The 25,471-nt window shown below is 49.9% G+C and overlaps 1 protein-coding gene across 7 annotated transcripts; it reads left to right on the forward strand.

The window, feature by feature from the left end:
* The first annotated feature begins 5,865 nt into the window (after positions 1-5,865).
* Positions 5,866-23,909, forward strand: LOC137201520 (uncharacterized). 7 transcript variants are annotated; one of them, XR_010932203.1, is made up of 8 exons: positions 5,866-7,896; positions 8,295-8,361; positions 8,554-8,742; positions 9,099-9,431; positions 11,267-11,330; positions 13,235-13,313; positions 15,668-20,504; positions 20,910-23,909. XR_010932203.1 is itself a non-coding variant. In XM_067695475.1 (7 exons), the coding sequence occupies exons 2-6, from the start codon at positions 8,731-8,733 to the stop codon at positions 20,453-20,455; spliced, it is 513 nt and encodes a 170-aa protein (XP_067551576.1). In that variant the 5' UTR covers positions 5,866-8,361; positions 8,554-8,730; the 3' UTR covers positions 20,456-20,504; positions 20,910-23,909. The 7 variants fall into 7 exon arrangements, 2 of the variants coding, with proteins under 2 accessions (XP_067551576.1, XP_067551575.1); XR_010932205.1 differs by having other exon boundaries at positions 5,866-8,361; positions 14,776-20,504; XR_010932204.1 differs by having other exon boundaries at positions 5,866-8,361; positions 9,147-9,431.
* The last annotated feature ends 1,562 nt before the right edge of the window (positions 23,910-25,471 follow it).

The raw sequence follows: 25,471 nt of genomic DNA on the forward strand, positions 1-25,471 counted from the left end.
GGATCACAACGGAGATCAAGACAGGCAAGTCCACCCACTCCTGGGGTTTCCACTCTAGTGGGTGTGGTGTTTGTCGGGCATGGGTGGGAGGCTTCTCAACCCTCCCCTGGCTTAGAGTTAAGAAACCAGAAGACACCAACCAGGCACCTGATTCATGCCAGGACCTCTCATGTCCCTTCCTTTTTTAAAATGGTCCCAGCAATTAAATGATACATCATAAAAGAAAGAGCACTGAATGGACAATTGGTTGGACGGGGTCTGAATCCTGCTTCCCACTCACTAGTCCTGGGACCTGGGACTCATCATTGATCACCCAGCTGGACCTGTCAACTTTCAGGGTTGTGCCGGGAGCTCATGGACCAGTGATGCTCAGAGCACATGGCCCCTCGGGCTCTCCAGGGCTGATGTGGGCACAGCAACCTCCACATGACCTGTGGCCACGGAGGCTGGAGTGCTTTTCACCTGGAGTTTGGAAGGAGTGATAAAAGACTCTTTTTGCTTCATTATTAAGAGAAGGACATAAACTCATAAAAATTAATTTGATACAATTTCTTTAGCTTGATACAACTTATTTAGCTTCACCGTGTGCTGTGTATCAGTCATCTGTTGCTGCGTAACAAACTACCCCCAAATTTAGTAGCTTAAAACATGATGTTGGGGAGCCTGATTCCTCCAACTCCGTTTTTCTTTCTCAAGGTTGCTTTGGCTATTCAGGGTCTTTTGTGTTTCCATACGAATTGTAAAATTTTTTGTTCTAATTCTGTGAAGAATGCCTTTGGTAGCATGATAGGCATTGCATTGAATCTGCAGATTGCTTTGGGTAGTATATTCATTTTCACAATGTTGATTCTTCCAATCCAAGAACATGGTATATTTATCCATCTGTTTATGTCATCTTTGATTTCTTTCATCAGTATTTTATAGTTCTCTGAGTACAAGTCTTTTGTCTCCTTAGGCAGGTTTATTCCTAGGTATTTTATTCTTTTTGTTGCAGTGGTAAATGGGAGTGTTTCCTTAATTTCTTTTTCTGATTTTTCATTGTTGGTGTACAGGAATGCCAGAGATTTCTGTGCATTAATTTTGTATCCTGCAACCTTGCCATATTCATTGATGAGCTCTAGTAGTTTTCTGTTAGCATCTTTAGGATTCTCTGTGTATAGTATCATGTCATCAGCAAACAGCGACAGTTTTACTTCTTCTTTTCCAATTTGTATTCCTTTTGTTTCTTTTTCTTCTCTGATTGTCGTGGCTAGGACTTCCAAAACTATGTTGAATAATAGTGGTGAGAGTGGACATCCTTGTCTTGTTCCTGATCTTAGTGGAAATGTTTTCAGTTTTTCACCATTGAGTATGATGCTTGCTGTGGGTTTGTCATATATGGCCTTTATTATGTTGAGGTAGTTTCCCTCTATGCCCATTTTCTAGAGAGTTTTTCTCATAAATCGGTGTTGAACTTTGTCAAAAGCTTTTCCTGCATCTGTTGAGATAATCATATGATTTTTAAATTGAGAGGTTTTTTTTTTTTTTTCCCTTTGATGTACGCGGGCCTCTCACTGTTGTGGCCTCTCCCGTGGCAGAGCACAGGCTCTGGACACGCAGGCTCAGCGGCCAGATCATATGATTTTTATTCCTTAATTTGTTAATGTGGTGTATCACATTGATTGATTTGCATATACTGAAGAATCCTTGCATGGTGTGGTGGAGGGCGAACCCTCCTGCACTGTTGGTGGGAATGTAAGTTGATAGAGCCACTATGGAGAACAGTATGGAGATTCCTTAAAAAACTAAAAATAGAACTACCATATGACCCAGCAATCCCACTACTGGGCATATACCCTGAGAAAACCATATTTCAAAAAGAGACATGTACCACAATGTTCACTGCAGCACTATTTGCAATAGCCAGGACATGGAAGCAACCTAAGTGTCCATCGACAGATGAATGGATAGAGAAGATGTGGCACGTATATACAATGGGATATTACTCAGCCATAAAAAGGAATGAAATTGAGTTATTTGTAGTGAGGTAGATGGACCTAGAGTCTGTCATACAGAGTGAAGTAAGTCAGAAAGAGAAAAACAAATACCGTATGCTAACTATATGGAATCTAAAGAAAAAAGAATGGTACTGATGGACCTAGCTGCAGGGCAGGAATAAAGAGGTAGACATAGAGAATGGACTTGAGGACACGGGGTGGGAGGGGGAAGCTGGGGCGAAGCGAGAGTAGCATCGACATGTATACACTACCGAATGTAAAATCGTTAGCTAGTGGGAAGCAGCAGCGTAGCACAGGGAGATCAGCTGGGTGCTTTGCGATGATCTAGAGAGGTGGGATAGGGAGGATGGGAGGGAGGCTCAAAGGGGAGGGGATGTGGGGACATGCGTATGCATATGGCTAATTTGCTTTGTTGTGCAACAGAAACTAACACAGTATTGTGAAGCCATTATGATCCAAAAAAGATCTATTTAAAAAAAACACGATGGGGGCTTCCCTGGTGGCGCAGTGGTTGAGAATCTGCCTGCCAATGCAGGGGACACGGGTTCAAGCCCTGGTCTGGGAGGATCCCACATGCCGCAGAGCAGCTAGGCCCGTGAGCCACAGCTACTGAGCGTGCGCGTCTGGAGCCTGTGCTCCGCAACGCGAGGCCGCGACAGTGAGAGGACGGCGCACCGCGATGAAGAGTGGCACGCGCTTGCCGCAACTAGAGAAAGCCCTCGCACAGAAACGAAGATCCAACGCAGCCAAAAATAAATAAATAAATTTATAGAAAAACAACAACAAAAAAACCAAAAACACAATGTCTTATTATTTCTCACGATTTCTGTGGGCTGACTGGGCTTGATTGGGTGGCTTTTCTGCTTCACATGATTTCTGCTGGGGCTGGAACGACCAAAGTGGCTCCTTCACACACGTGTCTGGCTGCCCTGCCGGGATGGCTGGACCGGCTGGAGGAGAAAGGATGGTGGTGAGGACCAAGCACCTCTCTCTTCATGGTGTCTCCAGCAGGGACCTGGACCTCTCTTACAGTGGCTTTTCATAATGTGCAATTCAGCAGTTTTTAGTGTATTCAGAGTTATCACCACTATCTAATTCCAGAATATTTCGTCGCCCTAAAAAGAAACCCTATACCCGGTAGGAGTTATTCTCAGTTTCCTACCTTCCGTTCCCCTGACCCTGGAAATCACTAACCTTCTGTCTCTCCAGATCTGCGTATTCTCGACATTTCATATAAATGGAATCACACAATAGGTGGCCTTTTGTGACATTTTCTTTCACCTAGCATAACGTTTTCAGGGTTCATCTGTGTTGTAGACTGAATCAGTGTTTCATCTTTTTATTGAGTATAGTTGCTGTACAATATTATATAAGTTTCAGGTGTACAACATAGTGATTCACAGTTTTTAAAGCTTATATTCCACTTATAGTCACTATAAAATATTGGCTACATTCCCTGTGCTCTACAATATGTCCTTATAGCTTATTTTATACGTAGTAGTTTGTACCTCTTAATCCCCTACCCCTATGCTGCCCCTCCCCGCTTCCCTCTCCCTACTGGTAACCACTAGTTTGTTCTCTATATCTGTGAGTCAGTTTCTTTTTTGTTATATTCACTGATTTGTTTTAATTTTTAGATTCCACATATAAGTGATATCATACAGTATTTGTCTTTGTCTGACTTATTTCACTAAACATAACACCCTCTAGGTCTATCCATGCTGTTGCAAAAGGCAAGATTTCATCTTTTTTATGGCTGAGTAGTATTCCATTGTGTGTGTGTGTGTGTGTGTGTGTGTGTGTATTTATCCATTTATCTAATGATGGACACTTAGGTTGCTTCCATATCTTGGCTATTGTAAATCATGTTCTATGAACATTGGGGTGCACGTATCTTTTCAAATTAGCATTTTCGTTTTCTTCAAATATATACCCAGGAGTGGAATTGCCGGATCACATGGCAGTTCTAGTTTTAATTTTCTGAGGAAGTACTTCATTCATTTTTATCCACTGTGAGGATAGACCACCTTCTATTTATCTATTCATCAGTTGATGCACTTGGGGAGGATTTTAGGACTACTCTGAGCCAATCTTGAAACCTATAAATGACGAGTAACTTTTTCCATTTGCCGATCCAGTTGCTAACATGACAAAACCACTGACTGAAGAAGGTTACGTGCAGGGCAGCCAACCACACTCCTTCCGGGAACGTGCGTGACTGTCACTGTCCTTTGCACGACGATGTGCCAAATCCTGTTATTAATGAAATGAACGATGTCGCTGTCCTTGCTGGCAAAGGCCCACGTTGCACGAAGGCGCACTGCTTCGTGTTTTGCGGGGTGGGGGGGGGGTGAGCCATCCGGACCATGAGCCCTCTCAGCTCAGCTCTGGGGGGAGGCCCTGGGGGTGCAGCCCGTCCCCTGCATGCCCTGCACTGTGTCCGAGCTGGAGCATCTAAGCGCAAAACAAGAAATGAGGCCAGAGCGCATCAGAGCCGCGGCTGCGTCCTCTTGGAGGGACAGATTCGGGGGGGGCGGGGGGGGAGACTGTGGTGACGTGTCAGGCTCCCCTAGAGCTGGGCAGGGCTCGCCGCCTGCTGGACAGGCACTGCTGTCCACACTGGGCATCCTCCCCCGTGGCCCCCTCTGCACCGCATCGCTCCCGTCCACCTCACTCTTTCCTGTCCCCCCTTCCCTGTTCCCAAGGGTGACCGTCCAGCCGCGCCTTGCTTTCCTCTGGCCCCTTGTCTGCACCCTGCAGCTGCTCAGGAGAGGAAGGGAGACAGGAGAAAGGAAACTAGACAGAAATGGGTGTGGTTGAGGCAAGGAGGGCTGATTAAGGCAAATACAGACAGAAATGCGGGAAGCTCCTCAAAGAACATCATCTCCGACACACACATGTGGGCACACCCGCACACGCACACACATGCATCCTCCCCTATCTTGTCTCCAGGAATATTCTACTCAGGAGTGAGGTCCTCAGGTTTGGAACCAGTTGCCCAGAGTCCTGGTTGAGGAACGCACCTCCACTAGCCTGACGCGTAGCTGGCGGGGCTCTGGGGAAATTAGCAGAACCAAGAGCCCCGCCCCCCCCAACTCACCAGAGAGGCAGGTGTCAGAGGCTGCGCCCACCTGACAGAGCAGCCACGGCACCCTCAGCAGGATGGAACAGATGCTCGGAAATGCTTGTGTGTGGTTATTCATTTGGATGCCCTCCTGCACGCCACTCTCTGAAAAGTTGTGTCGCGTAAGCTGGGACTCCCTCTTCTTATTGGGCAAGGCCACCCTTTGATTCTTTTTGTCCCTATAGAGCAAACCACGGTATCCCAGGAGACTGAGGGGACGGTGGAGTTCTTGTCAAGTGCGTGGGTTCTAGAGCCAGGCTGCCTGGGTTTGAACCATGGCCCTGCTACTTAGGAGCTGTGTGACACTGTACAAGTTACTTAACCTCTCTGTGCCTCAGCTTCCTCAGTAAAAGCTGCTGTTGAGAGTACTTAGCTCCTGGGTTGTGAGGATGACACCAGTTAGTGTGTAGCTGGTGTGTAGAACAGAGGGTGGCCCATGGCAATGACTTAACATGGTAGCTGGTATGTGAGAGTGTGTGTGGACCATTCCCTGCGACACAGGGTGTCGCCCACACGAGTTACAGCTCTCTGCCCTCAGGGAGGCATCCTGCCCACCTCATGGCCTCAGAGGCCTTAGCTTGCCTTGCAGGTGGGAAGCCAGGGCTCTGTGAGTCTCGCGGTAACTGGGTAAGGAGGAGGTGAGGTTGTGGGCAGCCAGGGCTCTGTGAGTCTCGGGGTAACTGGGTAAGGAGGAGGTGAGGTTGTGGGCAGCCAGGGCTCTGTGAGTCTCGGGGCAACTGGGTAAGGAGGAGGTGAGGTTGTGGGCAGCCAGGGCTCTGTGAGTCTCGCGGTAACTGGGTAAAAGGGGGAGGTGAGGTTTTTATGCCTTTTGTTGCTTTGCTCGGGGCAGAAGGAATCCACGGTGACATCGGTCACAACCTTATTTTGCAGTTGTGGGATGTTGGAAGGTAAGCTTTTCCCTAAGCTCCATGACCTATAGACCCAAGGGGTATTTAATGAGGGGGGGTGGGCATCGCAGGAGACCCATGGTCTCCTCCCTCAGGGCAGGTCTGTGCCGTGCTCGGAGAAAGGGCGCTAGACTCAGGTGGTCCTGCCTAAACGTCATCGTCCCGTTCTCTGGATCCCACCTGCTTCCCAGGGGTTAGGTGGCATCGTGGCGTCTTGGGTCCTGTACAGGGGACTTTTCAAGGGTCTCCCATAACAGGTGTGAGGTTATCTACCTGTAACGGGTGGTATTGTGAAGACACAGGTGAGAACTGCCTGCAGAGGGTGGCCACAGCCTTCAGCACCGTGTTTACATCCTCCTGACATCAGCCTGGTAGATGCCATATGAGGTCGTTTCCCACGGGGAATTGACGTTTACTCTGCATGGCCAACCTCACAAGCTAACCTCCGTGGTGCCCACAGTGCCTGTTGCAGGGGAGGGAGGAAGAGGAAGCTTGTGGCAGAGGAAGGTCTGGCGTTAAACAAGGAAGACCACCATGGAGAAGGAAGTGGCCTGTCCCCTCTGAGGCTGGGAAGTGGGTGTGAGTTGCTGGGGAGGGCGAGGGGACCAGATTAGGGCGATGGCAAAGGAGAGCATCGGGCTGAGGGTGGGAGGGTCCGGCTGGACTCAAGGAGCCTTGAAGTCCCAGCAGAATCGCTTGACTTGATTCTATAGGAAATGGCATGGACTTACGTGGGAAGCCACACAGACTTGTCCTCTGGCTGAGGTCTAGCTGGGAAACTTTCCCAGGTGGAGAGCAGGGCACGGGTGGCTCACGCAAGCGGAGAGACATGTAACCAAGCGTGTCCTGCCGGCCCTGTCGCTAAACCAAATCCTCACGGTGGGGATTATCCATTACTTTGTGTAGTTCTTCAAGTCTCCTAAATCCTCTTGGTCCCGAGCATGGCTAATCCAGGTCTTACATACACGCGATGTTTCACCAGCCTTCACAGGACCGTAGTCTTGTCAGGAGGAGAAACGGAGGCTCTGGTTAGGGGCTGCCCCAGAGTCACCATGGAGCTGGACAGAGCATAGGCCGCCCGCCCCTTCATTCAGTGACCTGGCTTTTAAACCTGGTTCTTTCCCAGTATCTTGGAAAGAGAGGAGGAAAGGATATACTTAAGAGAGGGCATTGGGACAAACAGCCATTTAAATTGCTTCTGCGTAAAGGCGGGGTGGGAATTCCTATTCCCCCGATATTCCTTCGGCCGATTGGTGAGCAGAGAGCCGGAGGAAGAGTGAGAGTTTGGCAGGTTCAGAAAGAAATACACTCAATCCTTCACCGTGTGGGATGGAGGGCTGGGGGGAGGAGGGAGAGGTGAACCTGAGATGGGGGGCCTTGCTGCCTTGGGGGAGGCCTGAAGGTGTGAGGTCCCCGCGCACCTGCCTCTCTCAGGGGACCGCCTTTGCTAAGAGTGTGGGGCGAGGGGCTTGGGCGTCCGGGCCTCCCCCTGGGGGCTGACCCCTCTGACTTTCTCCCCACCCTCCCCGGAGCTGCCGCTGCCACCCTTTGCCCTCCTCCTCCCCTGGGTGGCCTCCTGCTTTCCTTCCCTGGGGCCGTGAGAGTGGCCGGGGCACCCGTCCAGGTGAGGAAGCCAGCCTCACGTCCTGGTCCCCAGTAAGTGTGTGAGTGTGAGCACGAGTGTGTGTGGGCCCGGTGCTGGATTCGCCCACAGATGAGAGCTGGGGAGTAGAGAGCTTCTAGCTGGTGGGGCCGCCCTGCCGTGGAGCCCGAGGACCTGTCGCTGGGACCCACCACCAACTCCAGCACCCTGAGCGGCCAGAGCACGTGGGGCACCAAGCAGAGGAGCCGGGGAGGCGCGACGGGGGTGAGTGGAGCCCTGGACGCACTGGGTGGGGCTGGGCTCGGGGAGATGCGGAGAAGCCACGATGCTCAGAAGTGCTGCAGGCCGAGCGAGAAGAGGCGGACACGGGGGCGGGGGTGGGGGGGGGCGCGTCCTGCCTCTCTGCCCCTCCCCGCAGAGGCGTGCCGCGCAATAGCCACGCCCCTCTCCTGGGCCCCCCGCAATCTGGGCGCAGAGTGATGGCCGATGGAATCTCCCCGAAGGGGACCGTGGGTGGTCGTCCAGTGTCCAAGGGTGGGACAGCGGGGCTGCCAGCCCGTGGCCGGGGGTCCTAGCCCCTCAACTCACGCTGCGGCGGAGGGAGGGCGTGGGTGGAGGGAGGTGGTCTGCACAAGACCCCCAAACCCCAGTTCTACTCCTAGGTGCTCGCGACGGCCCTGGTCCTGGAGAAGCTTTGGAATAAATACCCGTGGGCCTTAGAAAACAGAGGTAGGAGGGGGTGTGACCTGTTGGCGTCTTTCTTATGTTTATTCCGCCCGGACTAATGCCAGACATTTGGAGGAAGAAGCGGTGGTGACCGGCAAGGCCTGGGGAGCTAGGTGAGGGAGGGCTGGGTGGCCGTGGGCCTTGTGGCCAGCCTGGTGGCCAGCTCAGCTGTCCCCCCTCCCCTTGCTTCTCCAGACCCGAGGCCGGAGTCCTGGTTTCTGGTGCACTGGTCGCTGCCAGTCACCCCCTTCCTAGCCTTCTATCTGCTCCTGGCGGTGACAGGTCCTCGCCTCGTGTCCCGTCGGGAGCCTCTGAGGCTGGCAGGACCCCTCGCGGCCTACAACCTGGGCCAGGTGCTTCTCTCGGGGGTACATGTTCTATGAGGTAAGGCCGGTGGGGGGCCCTGCAGTCCTAGGGTCTCTTTTGTGGGGGTGCCAGGGGACAATTAAAAGCACGATCTTCCCATGCAGACAGCTGAAAAGCCTTGATGGGGATCTGCAGGGGCTGGGGTCCTGGGTTATTTTTGGCTGCGATATCTTCCCTATGGCGATACAAATCCCCATCGCTTACGCCCATTGTCCTTTTCCTGAAATAAAAAAGTGGAGGTCGGTGGCAAGCAAGAATGGAATTCGTCCTCCACCTGCACCTAAAAGCCCACCACTACCTCCTGTTTCTGCCGGGCTCTGCTAAGTTCAGCCCAGTTTTCTGATCCTTCCTGATGCCTTGTTTTCGGCAAATAGTCCGTCAGCCCGTGTGCACTGGGTGCCTGCTTTGTGCCGGACCTGCAGGGTCACCGCTGCGTGAGGCACTCCTGCCCTCCAGGTGCCGGAGGTCTAGGGGCAGATGGATGCAGAAACAGGCGGTTGCAAGTCAGCGCGAGCGGGGCCACAGAGAGCACGCACCCGGGACAGGGCGGGCGGAGCGGCAGGGACCCCGCTGGGGTGTCCGGAGAAGCTTTTCAGAGAAAGTGGTCCTGCCGGCTGACATGTAAAGTGGTCACCGCAGCGAGGCCGTGCGCTGCAGCCTTTGTGAAGATCTGCTCATCCCACCCTCTGTCACGGGGCACGGTGCAGGTAAGTACCTTGGCAGGTGGCAGGGCGCCCTGGCCGCAAGCTCGCCTCCATCCTTCCTGCCTCCGTGCCAGCAGGGACCAGGCAGGCGGTCCAGCCTGAGGAAGCAGATCCGGACAGCTCTGCCTTGTTCATTCACCATCTCTCCGTTAGTGATTGGCCTGCCTTCCTTGCTCCGCACTGCTGCCCAAATGATCCTTCCCAGCCACCGGAAGGGTCCTGCCATGCCCCCAGCGGCCCTGATGTCTTCCTGGCCAGCAGGGCTGAGGCAAGTCTCCTCCACTGGGTGTACGGGGCCTCCCAGGTCCTCTCTGGCCTCAGCTTTCCTTTCCAGCCTCACCTCCCTCCACACCCCGTGGTCGCCCTGCTCACCTGCCTTGCAGCCCCGCTGGGTCAGGCCCAAGGCCCTGGCAACTGACTGTTTTTCTGCCAGAAATGCTCTTCTCCCCTGGTGCCCAGGCAAATCCCCGCACGTCCTATAGACTCAGGTCTTTGTCACCTCTTGTGAAGTTTCCCTGAGTCCCCAGGGCTGGGTTAGTTGTCCCGTCACTTGCTTTTCACTTCTGCTCTCCGTGGTGGACGGGCAGCCCCACCAGCTGGCGAGCTCTAAATGTGAGTGTCTGCATCTCCCCAGCTCCAAGTTCAGTGACCTCCTTTGAAATCAGCCAGGGTGGGAGGGTTTACACCTTAGGAACGGGCAGACACTGCCAATCAGCCCCTCCCCGCCGAGAGCCTGCTAGGCACTGACCAGCCGCAGCCTTCACTCTGACCCACCCCTGTTTCATCACGTACACGTTTGTCTGTCTTCCCTCCAAATGGCAAAGTGCTTCGGAAGCACAGCCATCTCTTATTCTCTTTGTAAAGACAGGCCCCACATCACGTCTGGTACCACGTGGAAGATGCTGATACCTTGTGAGACATGTCCTAGGATTTGCCATTTAATTGTGGTGACAGATGACTGCTGCCACCGCGGTCCTCTGAAAGTCTGCTGTGCCCATGTTGGCGTCCTGCTCAGAAGCCCTCCGTAGCTCCCTTTTGCCAATATAACCTGAATGCAGGGGCCCTCGTGTAGGGATTTTTATCTGTTTTATCATCGAGGTGGCTCGGGGCTCAGCGCAGGGCCCAGCGTGGAGAAGTGTTTAGGACCAGTCAACGCGTCATTGTCAAATGAGTAAACAAATGATAAAATTCAAGTTTCTTAAAGCAGCCTTCAAGACCCCTCATGAACCGATTCCGCTCCCTCTCAACTTCTGTGGCTGCCCCTCCCCTGGTAGAAGTCTCCACTTGCAGCCCTGGAGAGTTAGGAGAGGTCCAGACACTCTCCTCCTGGCAGAAAGCTCCCTTTCCTCCCCTCCATTTGCCCACGGCCTCCTCATTCTCAGCCGGCTACCAACTTCTGGGACGTCTCCTGTTTCTTACTCTTCATCTGGCCTCAACCTTGAAAGGGAGGATGGTTTCGTGCATCCTCGGGGAAGCTCTCAGCTTCTCGGGGGCAGGGGTGCTGACGTGTGCACGGCTTCATGTCCCCTCCTGACTTACGGTCTCACACATGGTAGGTGCCCAGCGTGGGTTTGTGGTCTATATTTGCCCCCATCAGAAAAAAAACTGGAGACCAGCAAGATGTATGCAAGTCCTAGCCTGTGATCTAGCCAGTGCACAGAGTTTACCCGGTTGGCGATTGTTCACCAAGTGTCAGTGAGGGTTGGGGAGGGATGCTGGTGTCCAGAACATGTCCGGAGGTGGCAGCAGCCTCTCGGGCCTTCAACCGGTCAGACCCCACCACGGTGAGGGTGGGGCAGGTGTCATGACTCAATCTTGTTCTGTTCTCTTCCTGTTAGTTCATGGCCACCCCGCTCCTGGCTAATTACAGCTATTTCTGCCAGCCAGTGGACGACAGCCAGAGTGAGCTCGGGATAAGGGCATGGCGGGGAGTGGGAGGTCTGGGCCTGGAGAGAGGGTTCATAGGATGAACTTCATAAAAACCAGAACTTGACCCAAGAATTCCAGTGGGAGGTAGTGACCTGATTAGTTCAGTACAGGCTCAGAAGACCTCAGTTTGCATCCCAGCTCTGCCAGTTCCTTGCTATGTGAGTGTAGGTAGTTTATTACCTTTTACAGGCCTCATTTTTCTTATCTATAAAATGGGGATGATAACACCTACTTCATAAAAGGAAACAATTGGGAGAAGGTTGAACCAGCTGATGTATGAAAGTGTTTAGCCCTGGGCCTGGCACACCTTGAGTGAGAGCCCAGTGGTCCATATTTCATGACTTTTAGCTGTTCTCTCTTTCAACCAGAAGCAGAACAAAAGTCTTCCTTGCAGCAAAAAATAAATTGAGCTGAGGCGTAGCAAGTCACCAGGCAGTGACGTGGGTGTTGAATCAAGGGATACTGAACGATGGCTTAAGGTCCTGCTATTCAAAATGTGGTCCACGGACCAGCGGCATCAGCATCACTGGAAGCTTGTTGGAAATGCAGACTCTCATGTCCCTGGACACCAATTGGGAATCTGCTTTCCAACAAACAAGATCCCGGGTGATCCGTGTGCTGGTTAAAAGTGATGACTTGGGAGGTTGGGACTGACATAGATACACTAATATTTATAAAATGGATAACTAATAAGAACCTGCTGTATAAAAAATAAATAAAATAAAGTTCAAAAATTAAAAGAAAAAAAGAAAAGTTTTCAGCTAATAAATGAAGAAGGAATGACACACACAAAAAAGTCATGGCTCCAGGCTGGGGCATGTTTGGAGAGAGCTTCTGTTATCACTCCCAGTAGCTTCTCTTCCTCTTTTCTGTGCTAACAGGCATCTTCTTGCAGACAGGTGGGCACTGTGGGAGCAGGGGGTACAGAGGGATTGCCAGGGCGAGTGGTACCACCAGCAGGACAGTGGTCTGACTGCACGTCCCCTCCCTGCCCAGCAGGTGGCGAGCGGGTGCTGGCGGTGCTTCTCAAAGGCCGTTAATTGCTTGGCACGGTGGGTGCCTGTCCCTTGTGTAGAATTACTTCTGTCAGCCAGGTCTGGGGTGGTTTTGAAGACGCTGTGTGCTGACATTTCTCTCCAGCATCCCTATGGGCCACTCTAAGGCTTAACTTAGAGCCGAACCTTGGTCTCACGACCTGGAGGATGAAGGATGCTCACTGATGAAGCGTTTGCCCCCATTAGCAACCAGGTTCTAGGTTAAGTGAAAATAGGAAGTTAAACAAATTTAAAAACCTGTTGCTGTGTGGCAAAGGTCATCAGACAGCAAAGGCCATCCTTAAGTGTTATGAGGGAAAGAACCCCTTGTGAATTCTTGTGGACCCAGAAGGCTTGCAGGATTGCAGGGGTAGTAATAAATTCTCTCTCAAACGCGGGAAACCTTTGGGAATTTGCCTTATAATTGTCTGGGTCCTGGACTGAGTGTTCCACACCTGAGTTCTCTCCCAGTGCCCTGGGGGGTGGGGTAATATTGGAAAGAGCCCGAGCTCTGAAGCCTGGCTGTGTTCACATCCCAGCTTGTCTTCCTACTAGTTGTATAACCTTGAACAAGTTACTTAAACACTGTGCCTCAGTTTTGCTGTCTGTACAATGGAGATGAGTGTAAACCACATACCATTATGAATGTTATATATATAAGTTTTTATACATACAGGCACACGGTAGGGGCTGCACAGGTGTTTGACTGGTGTTAAACCCTATTGGGTTTTAGCCTCCCCTCAGTACAGCTGGCAGAATCACCCTGTCCTTGGTAGTTGAGGCCCCAGGAGAAGAGTCTGGAGGAACAATGGCCCCAGAGCTGACTCTTTTCTTTCTCCCCAGGTCTTTTTATTCTACGAAAGAAGCCCGAACAGCTCACCTTCCTGCACGTCTACCACCATGGCACTGTGCTCCTCAACGGGTAAGTTGGGGTCACATATGTGCTGGAGGGTCAAGGTGAGTGAGGGTCTTGGGCATCCCTGCTCCAGGACTTGTTGGGCAGGCCTGTGTCTGCTGGACTGCGTGCCATCTCGGGAGGCTTGCATCCTTGTAGTATCATGGTTTGGCTCCCAGTTCCCCTTCCCTGTGGCCATGACTCCTGGCCTCTGCTCCCGTTTTCTCTCTGTTGCTCCACAGCACATCCTACCCACCCTTCCCTAGTGTGCAGGAGGAGGCTGCCAGGAGATGCTCATAGCCATCAGCCCAGAGAGGGCGGAGGGGGCTGTAAGCATCCTCATTTCACATCCTCTTAACCCCAGCCCACCATCGTGACCTCAGACGGCTCATGCGGGACCTCCTCATGATAGGACCTTCCCGGGGCTCTTGTCTGTGGGGTGTGCAGGGGTGCACCTTGGAAGATTGAAACCTGAAAGAGAAAACCCAAGAGCACAGCCAGGCCCAGCTCCACTCACTTCCCTCCATCTCCCCACCCCACTCTGTAGCCTTCTTCGCCGGGATGCTAAATTCTTTGGTCCATGTCTTCATGTACCTGTACTATGGACTGGCCGGTCTGGGGCCCTGCCTGTGACCCTACCTGTGGTGGAAGCGACATCTTACCGTCCTGCAGCTGGTGAGAAAGACCCACTGGCTCCAGGGGCCTCCGATGAGCCCTGGCTTCTATTGGCTGCACCAGTGACTTGTTATCTGACCGTGAACAAGTCCTTCTCATCACTTGGTCTTCCTTAGCTTCTCAACTTGCAAAGGTCTAGTAACCACCTCGCTAGATCCTAGGACCAACCCAAACTCTCTGACATAATGTGGGGCTCAGATCAAACGATTAACACGCTTCGGGCCTCAGTCTCATCTCCAGTGAAATGGGAGGGGTGGGCTGGACTAGATGCCCTCAGAGGGCTAATGCCCTGCGAGTCTGTGGTCACTGATCCACCCCCCAGAGCCTGGGGGCCCTGTGGTTTGGGGAGCACCATTGGCAGGTGCAGGTGACAGCCTGAGCTGTCCTTCTCGGGGCTGAGGATGGATTGAAGTCGTCATCAGTGTCAACATGGCATGGCTGGATGGGGGCCAATGGGAGACCAGACTAAGAGAAGGGTCAGGAAGGTACTTAGTATCACAGGTAGGAATGCTTGGGGGTGGTGCTTCATAGCTCTTCTTCTTCCTGAGCTGTGGGAGGCCTGCCCCTGCTGGTAGACAGAGGGGACTACAAGAAGGTCAAGGGGAGCACCCCTCCCGTTCCTTAGCACTGCTTCTCACCTTTCTCCGTCTTCTCTTTCCTCTCGCACTTCCTCTCCCCTGTGTCAGTTTGTGGCCATTGCGGCCCACTCCTCCTACAACGTCTTTGCTGATGCCCCTTCCCTGACGGGTTCAATGTAGCCGTCCTCCTGTACTCCCTCAGCCTCATCCCCTTTTTCCTCAACTTCTACCACCAGACATATCTGAGGGGCAACAGGAGAAGCTGACTTAAGGGGTGGGACCAAGGACTGAAGCTAACAGAGCCGTCCCCAGAGAGAGTTTGGTGGAAGATGGCGTGACTCACGTCCCACTCATGACGAGCAGATTCCTCTGGGCCCCGCACTTCATCCTATGAGGGAAGGACAATACTCGCCTCCTTCCAGAGTTGAGGAGAACAGAAATGGACCAGCTTCCTGAACTCACTTCTCCTGTGGATTTGTCACTGTTTGTACACCTCCTTCCTCTACTAGACATGATCCCCCCACAGGAGGGATCGTCTTACTCTCAATGTTTCCCAGACCTGGCACAGCAACTCAATAAATGTGCATTTAGATCCCAATCTTCCCCCACTGGCAGTCGTGGCCTCTGATGAGAAGCAGGGCTGAGAGCAGCAAGGAAGTCAGGGTTGGCTTGATCTCTCACCTTGCAGCCTGGGTCAATGACCGAGAACATCCAAGGAGTGCGGGTCTGTGTGATTTCTAGCATGGTTGTGCAAACGGTCCCCCTGCATATCTCTCTGTCTGTTCATGAGTGCCCACACATGTATTTACATAGTTGTATGATTCTGTGTGTGAGCATGGGGGGGCGGAGAGGGCTACACATATATGTCTGACTACTTGTTTTCAAATCACATGTGTGTTTCTGTTTATGATCTTCTCTGTTGATGTTTCTTTGCTTGCCTCTTCTGTAAATCTCGGAAAATGCCACACTAGCAAATAAAAGCTATTGGGATCCGTAACTTTCCTCTCCCAATGGGAGACATGGATGTCCACAAGAGGTCTCTGAATACATGTTCCACGGAGAGCCTCCCAAAAGGGATGTGAGTAAAGGAGGGGTGGGGTTAAACAAACGCAGCCATCCACTTCACAGAGAGAGAAAGAGAGGACCAGCAAAAGGAAGTGTACAACTGAGGTCGCGTGGGATGTTGGAAGCAGACATCTGCTGCGCTGTTTATGACCGGAACTGGATGGGAGCCTGGAATGCAGTTTTCCTGGGAGCTGCCTCTATGCTTGCAGGATGCTGTTCTCCTTTATAATCTCCCCCCGTACTCTTCTCCTTCACTCGGGAAGTTCTTATTTTGCCGTAAGAACTCAACAGTCAAGAACATTAAAGACCTGCTGAAGTTTCTGCAAGGCTATTTGTGGACTATTTATCTATCCATCAGGTACTCTAGTTAATTACCTCAAGGCCAGGCAGGGCTGCACCCTGTGGGCAGAATACTCAGAGAAAATTCCCTCCCAGTTTTGCAGGATATGAACGCCTCCCACACACTTTTCCACAGCAGGTTGAGTGCCTTCGCAGGTGGGGGCTTATTTTAAGGCAATCATTTTTTTCTTTACTGCCTAAGAGTAAGGTCTGTTCATTTGCTTAGCAGCCAGGATAAGGGAAAGAGGAGTCACCCCAGAGTTCAGAGCTAACATTTGCCCTCTGTGGCTGCCTCTGACTGATTAGCACAAGAGGAAACGCTGTGTCCTGGATCAGCTCTGAATGAAATAAGGTTTTGGCAGAGAGAGCCCAGCATTAAGCGGCATGGTGGAGAGGGTTTGGGGAAAAATTCTCAGTGAGCTGAAAGCGCCCGTCCTTATTTTAACCTGTATTTTACTGTAATGACCTCATTCACGGCTGCTGGGCGGGATGTTGTATATCGGTGTAGAGAGGTTGTGTGAAATTATAAAACACAAAGTTATTTGTATTTGTCAGAACGCAGCCAGATGCCTAATTAACATGGCAGAAGTTCACGTCTATGAACTTTTGAAGATAATGGGAATCAGGAGTGCTGGTTAAATTTTTTTTTTTTTTTGGCGGTACGCGGGCCTCTCACCGTTGTGGCCTCTCCCGTTGCGGAGCACAGGCTCCGGACACGCAGGCTCAGCGGCCACGGCTCACGGGCCCAGCCGCTCCGCGGCATGTGGGATCTTCCCGGACCGGGGCTCAAACCCGTGTCCCTTGCATCGGCAGGCGGACTCTCAACCACTGCACCACCAGGGAAGCCCTGGTTAGATTTTTAAATCTATAACAGGGCTGTGCTATTGCCCAGAGAGTGTCCATTTGCCAAGACACAGCGGCCCAGATTGCCCAGGGGAAGGTCACAGAGACAGAAGGGGGGTGTACCTCCCACGAGGTGGCCGGAGCTACTGGTCTGGGTCCCCGGCTATCACCTCGTAAATCAGAGCGCACCTAATTAAAGGAATGAAAACCACCCCACACGGAGCAGCTTCCTGGTCCTCTCCCAGCTCAGAATTCAGTGAAGACCCCCTGCCTGTCCCCATATGCATCCTGCTGTCCACTCAGCTGTCCGTACGTCCCCAAGGCTGCTGCGTCTGAGCAGGCTTCTGGAGCCAGGAATCAGAGGAAGAGGCCAGTCTCCTTTCTGTCACCCTGCTTTCTCTCCCTCTTTCTCTAGTTCTCTGTATAAATGGCGGTGAGGGGGGGATCCCTCGAAGAGAGAAAGCAGCCTCTGCCTTTGGTCTTTTGCCCGTGAGGAGACTTAGGGCAAAATGTCTGTTACAAAGGAGAACTTTAATTAGGGTTTGTGACTTCCGAACCTCAGCCAGGAGCTAAGACCTTATGGATGTGTGGTGGAAAGAGGAGGGAATAAACTACCAAAGAAATGAAAGACCTTGGCTTCGAGGTTCTGCACTGCAGTGGGGGGAGGGTGGGTGAGGACTCGTGAATAAAATTGGGGAAGGTTCATGTAAGCGGACCACACAGACCCATGATCAAGGGGACCATGCTGGACAGAGACAGCCCGGCTCCTCAGAAGCCACGGCTGAGGCCACAGCCTGCCTTTGCCCTCTTGCTGCCTGGGGAAGGGATGGGGCCTCACATCATCTTTTAGTGCCCTTTTCACGTCTAGGATTCAGTATAGGAGTTGCTTTCAGCTAAAGATATACTCTGATAGAGATGGAATAATAACCTATGTTCACTAAGAACCCTCCTTTTACAACCATTTAATAATTTAGCGATGCAACGTTAAACAAAAACGTAGACGCATCCCAGCTTTGCAAAGAATTTCATCTAAAATGTAAACGCAAAAACGTTAACCATCAGATGGTGAGATTACGGTTGTTTGCAATTTCTTTGTATTCCCTGGTGCCTGCCATGCCTGTTCTTTTTTGAATCATAAACGTTTACTCCTGCAATGTGATGAATTCAGGATACCTCAGCTGTTCTTTTTTCCTGAGAATTATGGAAGCATCGATTGGATCCGCTCATCAAGCTTCATGCTGCGGTGGATGCAACCTTGACCCCACTGGTGACCTCTCAGTGCTTCCATACACACCTCAGGGGCTTGCTGACGCACTGGGCTCTGGGCAAGGGGTCGGACACAACCTGACTGAATTTGCACTGTAAGGACCAGGTAATTGCTTAAAAAGCCAACCTTTACCGACTCCCATGGCTCCAGGGAAAGTTAGGAAGAAATCCAGCTGCTCTCAGTGTGGAAGGGGAAGAAAACTGAACAAAACTGATACATGATGTCAGATATGAAGATGGCTGAATCCAACCTTCCTGCTGGCTCCATTCCTGGGTTTGAAGTCAGCTCCCAGGACATGACAAGTGTGAACTCTAAACAGAAACAAAAACACCTTCTTATGAATTAATGAGGACTTCCCTGGTGGCCCAGTGGGTGAGACTCCGAGCTCCCCATGCAGGGGACCTGGGTTCAATCCCTGGTCAGGGAACTAGACCCCGCATGCGTGTGGCAGCTAAGAGTCCTCATATGGCAACCACACTAAACTAAATAAATAGACAAAAAATAAAAGGATCCCGCGTGCCGCAAGGAAGATCCCGCGTGCTGCATCTAAGACCCAGCACAGCCTAAATAAATAAATCTTAAAAAAAACCCAAATAAACAAACAAAAAGAACACTTAAAAAAAAAGTGTTAATGAAAATGCGATACATCCAAGAGCTAACTTTTGCCCAGGACCACGGACTCCTTTTGAATTCCTAGGAAAGGTTTCTTGGAATGAGACTTTAAAGAGGAGAAGGGGTCTTCACATCTGTAACCGCAGCGGGTCGGTGGCTGTGAATGGTAATGATCCCCAACCTACAGGCCTGTCGAGTTTCAAATGACCTTAGGATTGAAAAACTGTTCTTCTTTTTCTACCTCTGTAAGTCTATTTCTGTTTTGTAGATAAGTTCATTTGTAGCCTTTTTATAGATTCCACGTATAAGCAATAGCATATGATATTTGTCTTTGTCTGATTTACTTCACTCAGCATGACAATCGAGGAATAAATTGGGAGATTGGACTGACATGTACACACTACTATATATAAAATAGGTAACTAATAAGGGCCTACTGTATAGCACAGGGAACTCAATACTCTGTCATGACCTATATGGGAAAAGAATCTAAAAAAGAGTGGATCTATGTATATGTATAACTGATTCACTTTGCTGTACAGCAAAAACTAACACAACATTGTAAATCAACTAGACGGGCCCAGCTGCTCCGCGGCATGTGGGATCCTCCCGGACCGGGGCACGAACCCGCGTCCCCTGCATCGGCAGGCGGACTCTCAACCACTGCGCCACCAGGGAAGCCCCTGTTTTTACATTTCTAAAAAAATTTTAATTTTTTTAAATTGGAGTATAATTGATTTACAATGTTGTGTTAGTTTCAGGCGTACAGCAAAGTGTTTCAGTTATTTATATAAATAACTGAAATAATATATAAATACATATATATATAATATAAATACATATATATAATATATAAATAGGTATATGTTCTTTTCCATTATAGGTTATTATCAATACAAGATATTGAATAGAGTTCCCTGTGCTCTACAGTAGGTCCTTGTTGTTCATCTATATTATATACGGTAGTTTGTACCCGTTAATCCCAAACTCCTAATGTATCCCTCCCCCTACCTTTCCCCACCATCACACTTTAATTAAACACTGAATGTGTGTGAGTAGCGCTCAGCCTACACCTGACAGCTGACGTCTTCCAGGGGCCTTTGCAGGGATGCAGTGTGGCACACTACAGAAGAAACACTTGGTTACAAAAGCTTTGTGTTTTATATTAGCGTCTGTGAGCCTGGAGACTTCCGGAAACGTGAGCTCGCTGTAAGGAGTTTCCAGCAGTCGCCGTGGAGGCTTTTTAATGACTCAGCTGGCTTGGCTGCACCAGTTCCCCAGGACTCCCTTCCCAGTCTGTTTTGGGTCCGAGTGGGCACAGGAGACATTTTGCAGGAGGTCTGAGGGGACAGCTGTGTCATTTTCATTCTTGAAGGCTGGGCGTGTGCCTTCGTAGCTCACACGCTGTCACTCATCTGCCGACCCGCGTCCTGGGCGTGGGCGGTAGGTGGGCCATCCCTGGGGTCCTCACCCTCTCTGGTCCCTGGGCCACACGTGGGTTTGGTGCCACCACAGAGGGCTTCTCCTGCAGGACGAGCCTGTCACTGGGCGGAAGCGGGGTGAGGGGAGGAGGCGGTAAGAACTGACAGGGGCTTCATCCTTCTGCCCTGGGGATGTGGCTCATCCATGACCCCTGCCAGCTCGCTTGCCAGCCTCCGCCCCGGGGAGGGTCACAGCCCCGCAGCTGCACAGCGCCAGCCCCTGTGATGGAGTCTTCATCACACAGGCCTCTGGTCAAACCGTGCCTGATGCCATCTACTTGCAGGTACACCAGGTCCACAAACTCATAGAAAACCCTGATCAGAAAATGGAGAGAAGTCCCCTGGGGCATATCTCCAGGTGTGTGAGAGCTGGAGCAAGCAGGGGAGGGGCACCAGGGGAGGGGGACCAGGGGAGGAGCTCCAGGGGAGGGGGACCAGAGCTCCTGGGCAGTGAGCGCTCAGAGCAGCCTGGCCCTAGAATGGGGAGTGTCACCACTGCCCAGGTGTGCTGTCCCTACCTGGCCAACCCTGGGGCCCGTTCTGAGGACCCACATCCCGGTCACCTTCCCTCCTTGGGTCAGCTCGTTGTTTTAAGATCATCAACTAAGAAATCTCAGAACAGAGATCTGGACTTCTTGGTCTATTAGGTGAAATCTGAGTTGAAATGTAAGGAAAGATTAGGAAGTCTATACGTGCTCAGTGAGGTCTGGTCTTTCTTTTCTCTTTCTCCTCCTCCCCTCCTTCCCATTACCCAATAAAACAGTGGGAGGAGAGGATAGTTGGAGATTATGTGAGTGTGCCGTCTCCAGCCTCACTGAGTTTGGGGATCTGAGAGAAGAGAGACCTCAGTGAAGTTCAAGGAGATGACACATCTTGTAGGTGAATGTGCTAACAGACAATGGCCAGACCATATACAGAAGTAGAACTCGGAACCACAGTCTGCAGAACCAGCCCAGGAAACCAGCCTGCCATCCACAAGCAGGCTTGGAGGAAGTCAGACCGCCAGCTCTAGCAACTGGTCCAGGAAGACAAACAATAACCCCTATAACAATTGCTCCCCAACACTGGACCTGATGAATAACTGGCAGCTTCCCTAACCTCTGTCCCTGCTTCCAACTTAGGACCAATCAGAGAGAGCTAAGTTCCAATCACATAGGATGTTCCACTTCTATCAGAGTGTTCTCCAGGCCAACAGTTTCCAACCAGGGCACACCTGAAGCCTTCTCTTTTTCCACTGTCAAGCTATCCCATCTGTCTGCCTTTGAATCTCTGCCAAAACACAAGTGATGGGGGCTGCCTCCTGCTCTAGCTGGCTCCGAATACATGGCCTTTGCTTGTTCCCATTTGTCTGGTCTTTGTTTATTTTCACATCGAGAAGTCTTCGGGGCCTGCACAGGTAGTGGCCTTAAGGTCAGAGGATGATATGGTCTGCTTATGCTGAAGAGGACCTGAGACATCTCCCCAAGTTTCCTGTGGCTTTGCACTAGCCCAGAAGGTAGGGTTGCCAGATAAAAGGCAGGATTCCCGGATACACTTGAATTTCAAAAAAAAAAAAAAAGAAAAAAAAGCAATGAAAATTTTTAGTGTAAATATGTCCTAAGCAGTATTTGGGGCATACTTATGCTAAAAAAGTATTCTTTGTTTATCTGAAGTTCAAATATAACTGGGTGTCCTATATTTTTATCTGCTAAATCTGGTCACCCTACAGGACAGCAACGAAAAGTTCTCATGCCTCACTCCCACAAGTTGCAAAAAAAGTTAAGGAAGAGAAGGAGAGACAGCCCTGGTGGGGCTTTAAGAAGTTTCAGAGCTAATAGGAAGGGGAACATATTGGAGGCAACATGGGAAACCCTCCCAGGATTGAACGAGGATTCAGCGGCATCTCATGGGATTTCCAGGCTGAAGGAGGGATGGTAAGAACTAGAAGAGAAATGATTATTCTGGTGCAGGAGTATGAGATCAAGACATACGTAGGCCTAGAAGTGTATGCCTGCTTCTCACCAACACTGCAGCTGCATTTCTCTAAGCACAGCTTCCCTGACGCCCACCTCAAGCTTCGCATCAACCCCAGGAAGAAGGAAAGGGTTTGGGGGAACTAGCCTGAATATGACTGTTATCAACCTGAAATGACATTTTAGGATTTCTAGGGGAGTGTGCTGACATTGCCAAAATGAACTGGTTTACCCGGAAAGGACGAGATTAATTTTCTGCAGTTAGTGTGGAGCCTCGATGTTAAAAAGCAAATCGAGTGATCAGAAAGTTTTAAGGAATTAACATTTTGCACACATGAGTTCACTGTCTGTGAGGCTTTCAAAAATTAATAGTCACCGTATATATGGGCTTCAGGTCTTTTTCAGCACCGATTGGAGATATAGGACACCTTTTGAAAAATAAAATCTCCCCATCCCATCCCCGGACCCTCACTCCCCCACCTGGCAATTTGCCTGGGGAGCCATTTTCTCCAGAGAGAAACGTTGACTCTCACTCTAGCTGGTCTGTATTAGGAAAACAGTAGTTTTATTTTTCATCTTCGAAATAGTCAATAACATTATTTGATTGAATATACTTTTCAACCTTCATATTCATCCCCCGTTCCTTTAATACAGTTTTTTTGTGGTACGCGGGCCTCTCACCGTTGTGGTCTCTCCTGTTGCGGAGCACAGGCTCCGGATGCGCAGGCTCAGAGGTCATGGCTCACGGGCGCAGCCGCTCCGCGGCATGTGGGATCCTCCCGGACCGGGGCACGAACCCGCGTCCCCTGCATCGGCAGGCGGACTCTCAACCACCGCGCCACCAGGGAAGCCCCCTTCCCCAATTCCTTTAATGTTGACAAAACCTGCCTGGACTCCTCATGCTTAGACTCGCTGACTTGAAGGTTTCTTTGTTTTCCTGATTCTTCCTGCACAGCAAATTGATGATGATGATGAAGGTGATGATGGCCATGGTGACAACAGAGCCGCCCCTGACAGAGGCGCTGCTGGATCGCACTTACTTTCTGGGTGGCTGATCTGGGTAACAGCCCTGGATGCTAAATATTACCATCTCCATTTTACAAATGAGAGAAGGGAGGCTCAGAGAGGTTCAGAGACTTGCTCGGGGTGACACGGAGACTTGTTCAGGTGGTGGAATGGGATCTAAACTCGGAATTTTCTAAAACCCTAATCCAATAAGATACATGCACCCCTATGTTCATAGCAGCACTATTTCACAATAGCCAAGACATGGAAGCAACCTAAATGCCCATCAACACATGAATGGACAAAGAAGATGTGGCACATATACACAATGGATCACTACTCATCCATGAAAAAGAAAGAAATGATGTCATTTGCAGCAACATGGATGCAACTAGACATTATCATACTAAAGGAAGTAAGTCAGAAAGAGAAAGACAAATACCATATGATATCACTTATATGTGGAATCTAAAACAGGACACAAATGAACCTGTCTATGAAACAGAAACAGACTCATGGACATAGAGAACAGACTGGTGGTTGCCCTGGAGGAGGGATGGAATGGGAGGCTGGGGTTAGCAGATGTAAGCTTTTATGTATAGGTTGGATAAACAACAAGGTCCAACTGTATAGCCCAGGGAACTATATTCAGTGTGCTATGATAAACCATAATGGAAAGGAATATTTTAAAAAAGAATATATATATGTATAACTGAGTCACTTTGCTGTACAGCAGAAATTAACACAACATTGTAAATCAACTGTACTTCCATAAAAAAATTTAAAAATAAATAAATCAATCCAGATTTGTCTAATTCCAAGGCTTGTGTTTTTCCCACACTGCCTCACTGCCCGGCCACCACATTTCCCTAATTCACGGGAAATTCCTGCATCCTTTGGTTGGCTCTAATTATAGTCTTTCTAAAAAGAAATGTGCTGGGCCTTATTCCTGGCACTGACTGCACCTCACCGGGAATGCCAGGCATCTTTAACATTTCATTTATTAATAAACACTTACGTAATCCTGCTGCTGTGTGCCAGACACTGGTTTGGGCAGTTTACACGTATTAACTCAATCTTTATAAGAATAAATGGTTATGGAAATAAATACTAGTTAAGCACTATTATTATTGCTCTCATCTTGTAGATAATGAAACTAAGGCACAGAGAAATTAAGTGACTGGCCCAAGGTCACACAGCCAGTAAATTTTGCAGAACCAGGAGTCACATCTATTGCCGTGCAGTGTGACCCCCTTTCCTTCAGAGATTTGGACTTCTCATCCTAAGTTGTCCCCTGAGTGCTGAGATAGTTAGGGGAGGTCAGGGGCTTGGAGTGTCTCCAAAAAAAGGTCCTGGAAAAGCACAGATCTTTAACAAATATGTATCCTAAGACAAATATCGTATGATAACACTTATATGTGGATTCTAATAAAACATGATACAAATGAACTTATTTACAAAACAGAAACAGACTCACAGATCTCGAAATCAAACTTGTTGTTACCAAAGGGGAAACGTGAAACATGGGGGGAGTGATAAATTAGGAGATTGGGATTAACAGATACACATTACTGTATATAAAATATAAAATAGATAACCAACAAGGACCTGCTGGATAGCACAGGGAACTCTACTCAATAATCTGTAATAACCTATATGGGAAACGAATCTGAAAAAGAAGATATATATATATATATATATATATATATATATATTTATATATATATATAAATCTGATTCACTTTGCTGTACACCTGAAACTAACACAACATTGTAAGTCAACTATATTTCTGTAAAAATTAAAATATATATATATGTATCCTAAGTGAAAGCTGGCATGGCCCAGCTGTAGTTCCTGGCGACCCTGTTTCCAAAAAGAGGCTCTTTTTTATTTCTAGTGTTTGGTAAAGTGCTCACGGCCTCCAAGAAGGCTCCTTCTTTTGAGATCGAAAATCAAATTTCTAAGTCTGGTCTTCACTTTCCTCTCAATAGCTTCCTCTCCCCCTCACTCCCTGTTATCTCAGCCAAGCTGCACAGGCTGGACCAGTGCAGGGGAGGGAGGAACTGACAGGGAGCATCTCTGAGGAGGAAGCCGCAGCTGACCCCACCTGGGAAGCCACACCACACCAGGCCTCTTGGAGTCACTTGGTTTTGACAAGACGCTGAACCTCCCACCTTTCAGAAATTCTTGTGTGCTGACAGGTGATGTCCTGCAAACTCTTTGGGGTTATTGGTCATTCACATCTTTGTTACTGGCTTTTCCCCATCAGGTCTCATCAGGGACTTGACATGACCAAGGGCAGGATGGGAGACAGGTATAGAAAGTTAGAAAGAGAAACACAGTGAAAAACTCTCTGCTCTACACTGG

This window comes from Pseudorca crassidens, chromosome 11 (genome assembly GCF_039906515.1).
Source record: "Pseudorca crassidens isolate mPseCra1 chromosome 11, mPseCra1.hap1, whole genome shotgun sequence".
Lineage (NCBI taxonomy): Eukaryota > Metazoa > Chordata > Mammalia > Artiodactyla > Delphinidae > Pseudorca > Pseudorca crassidens.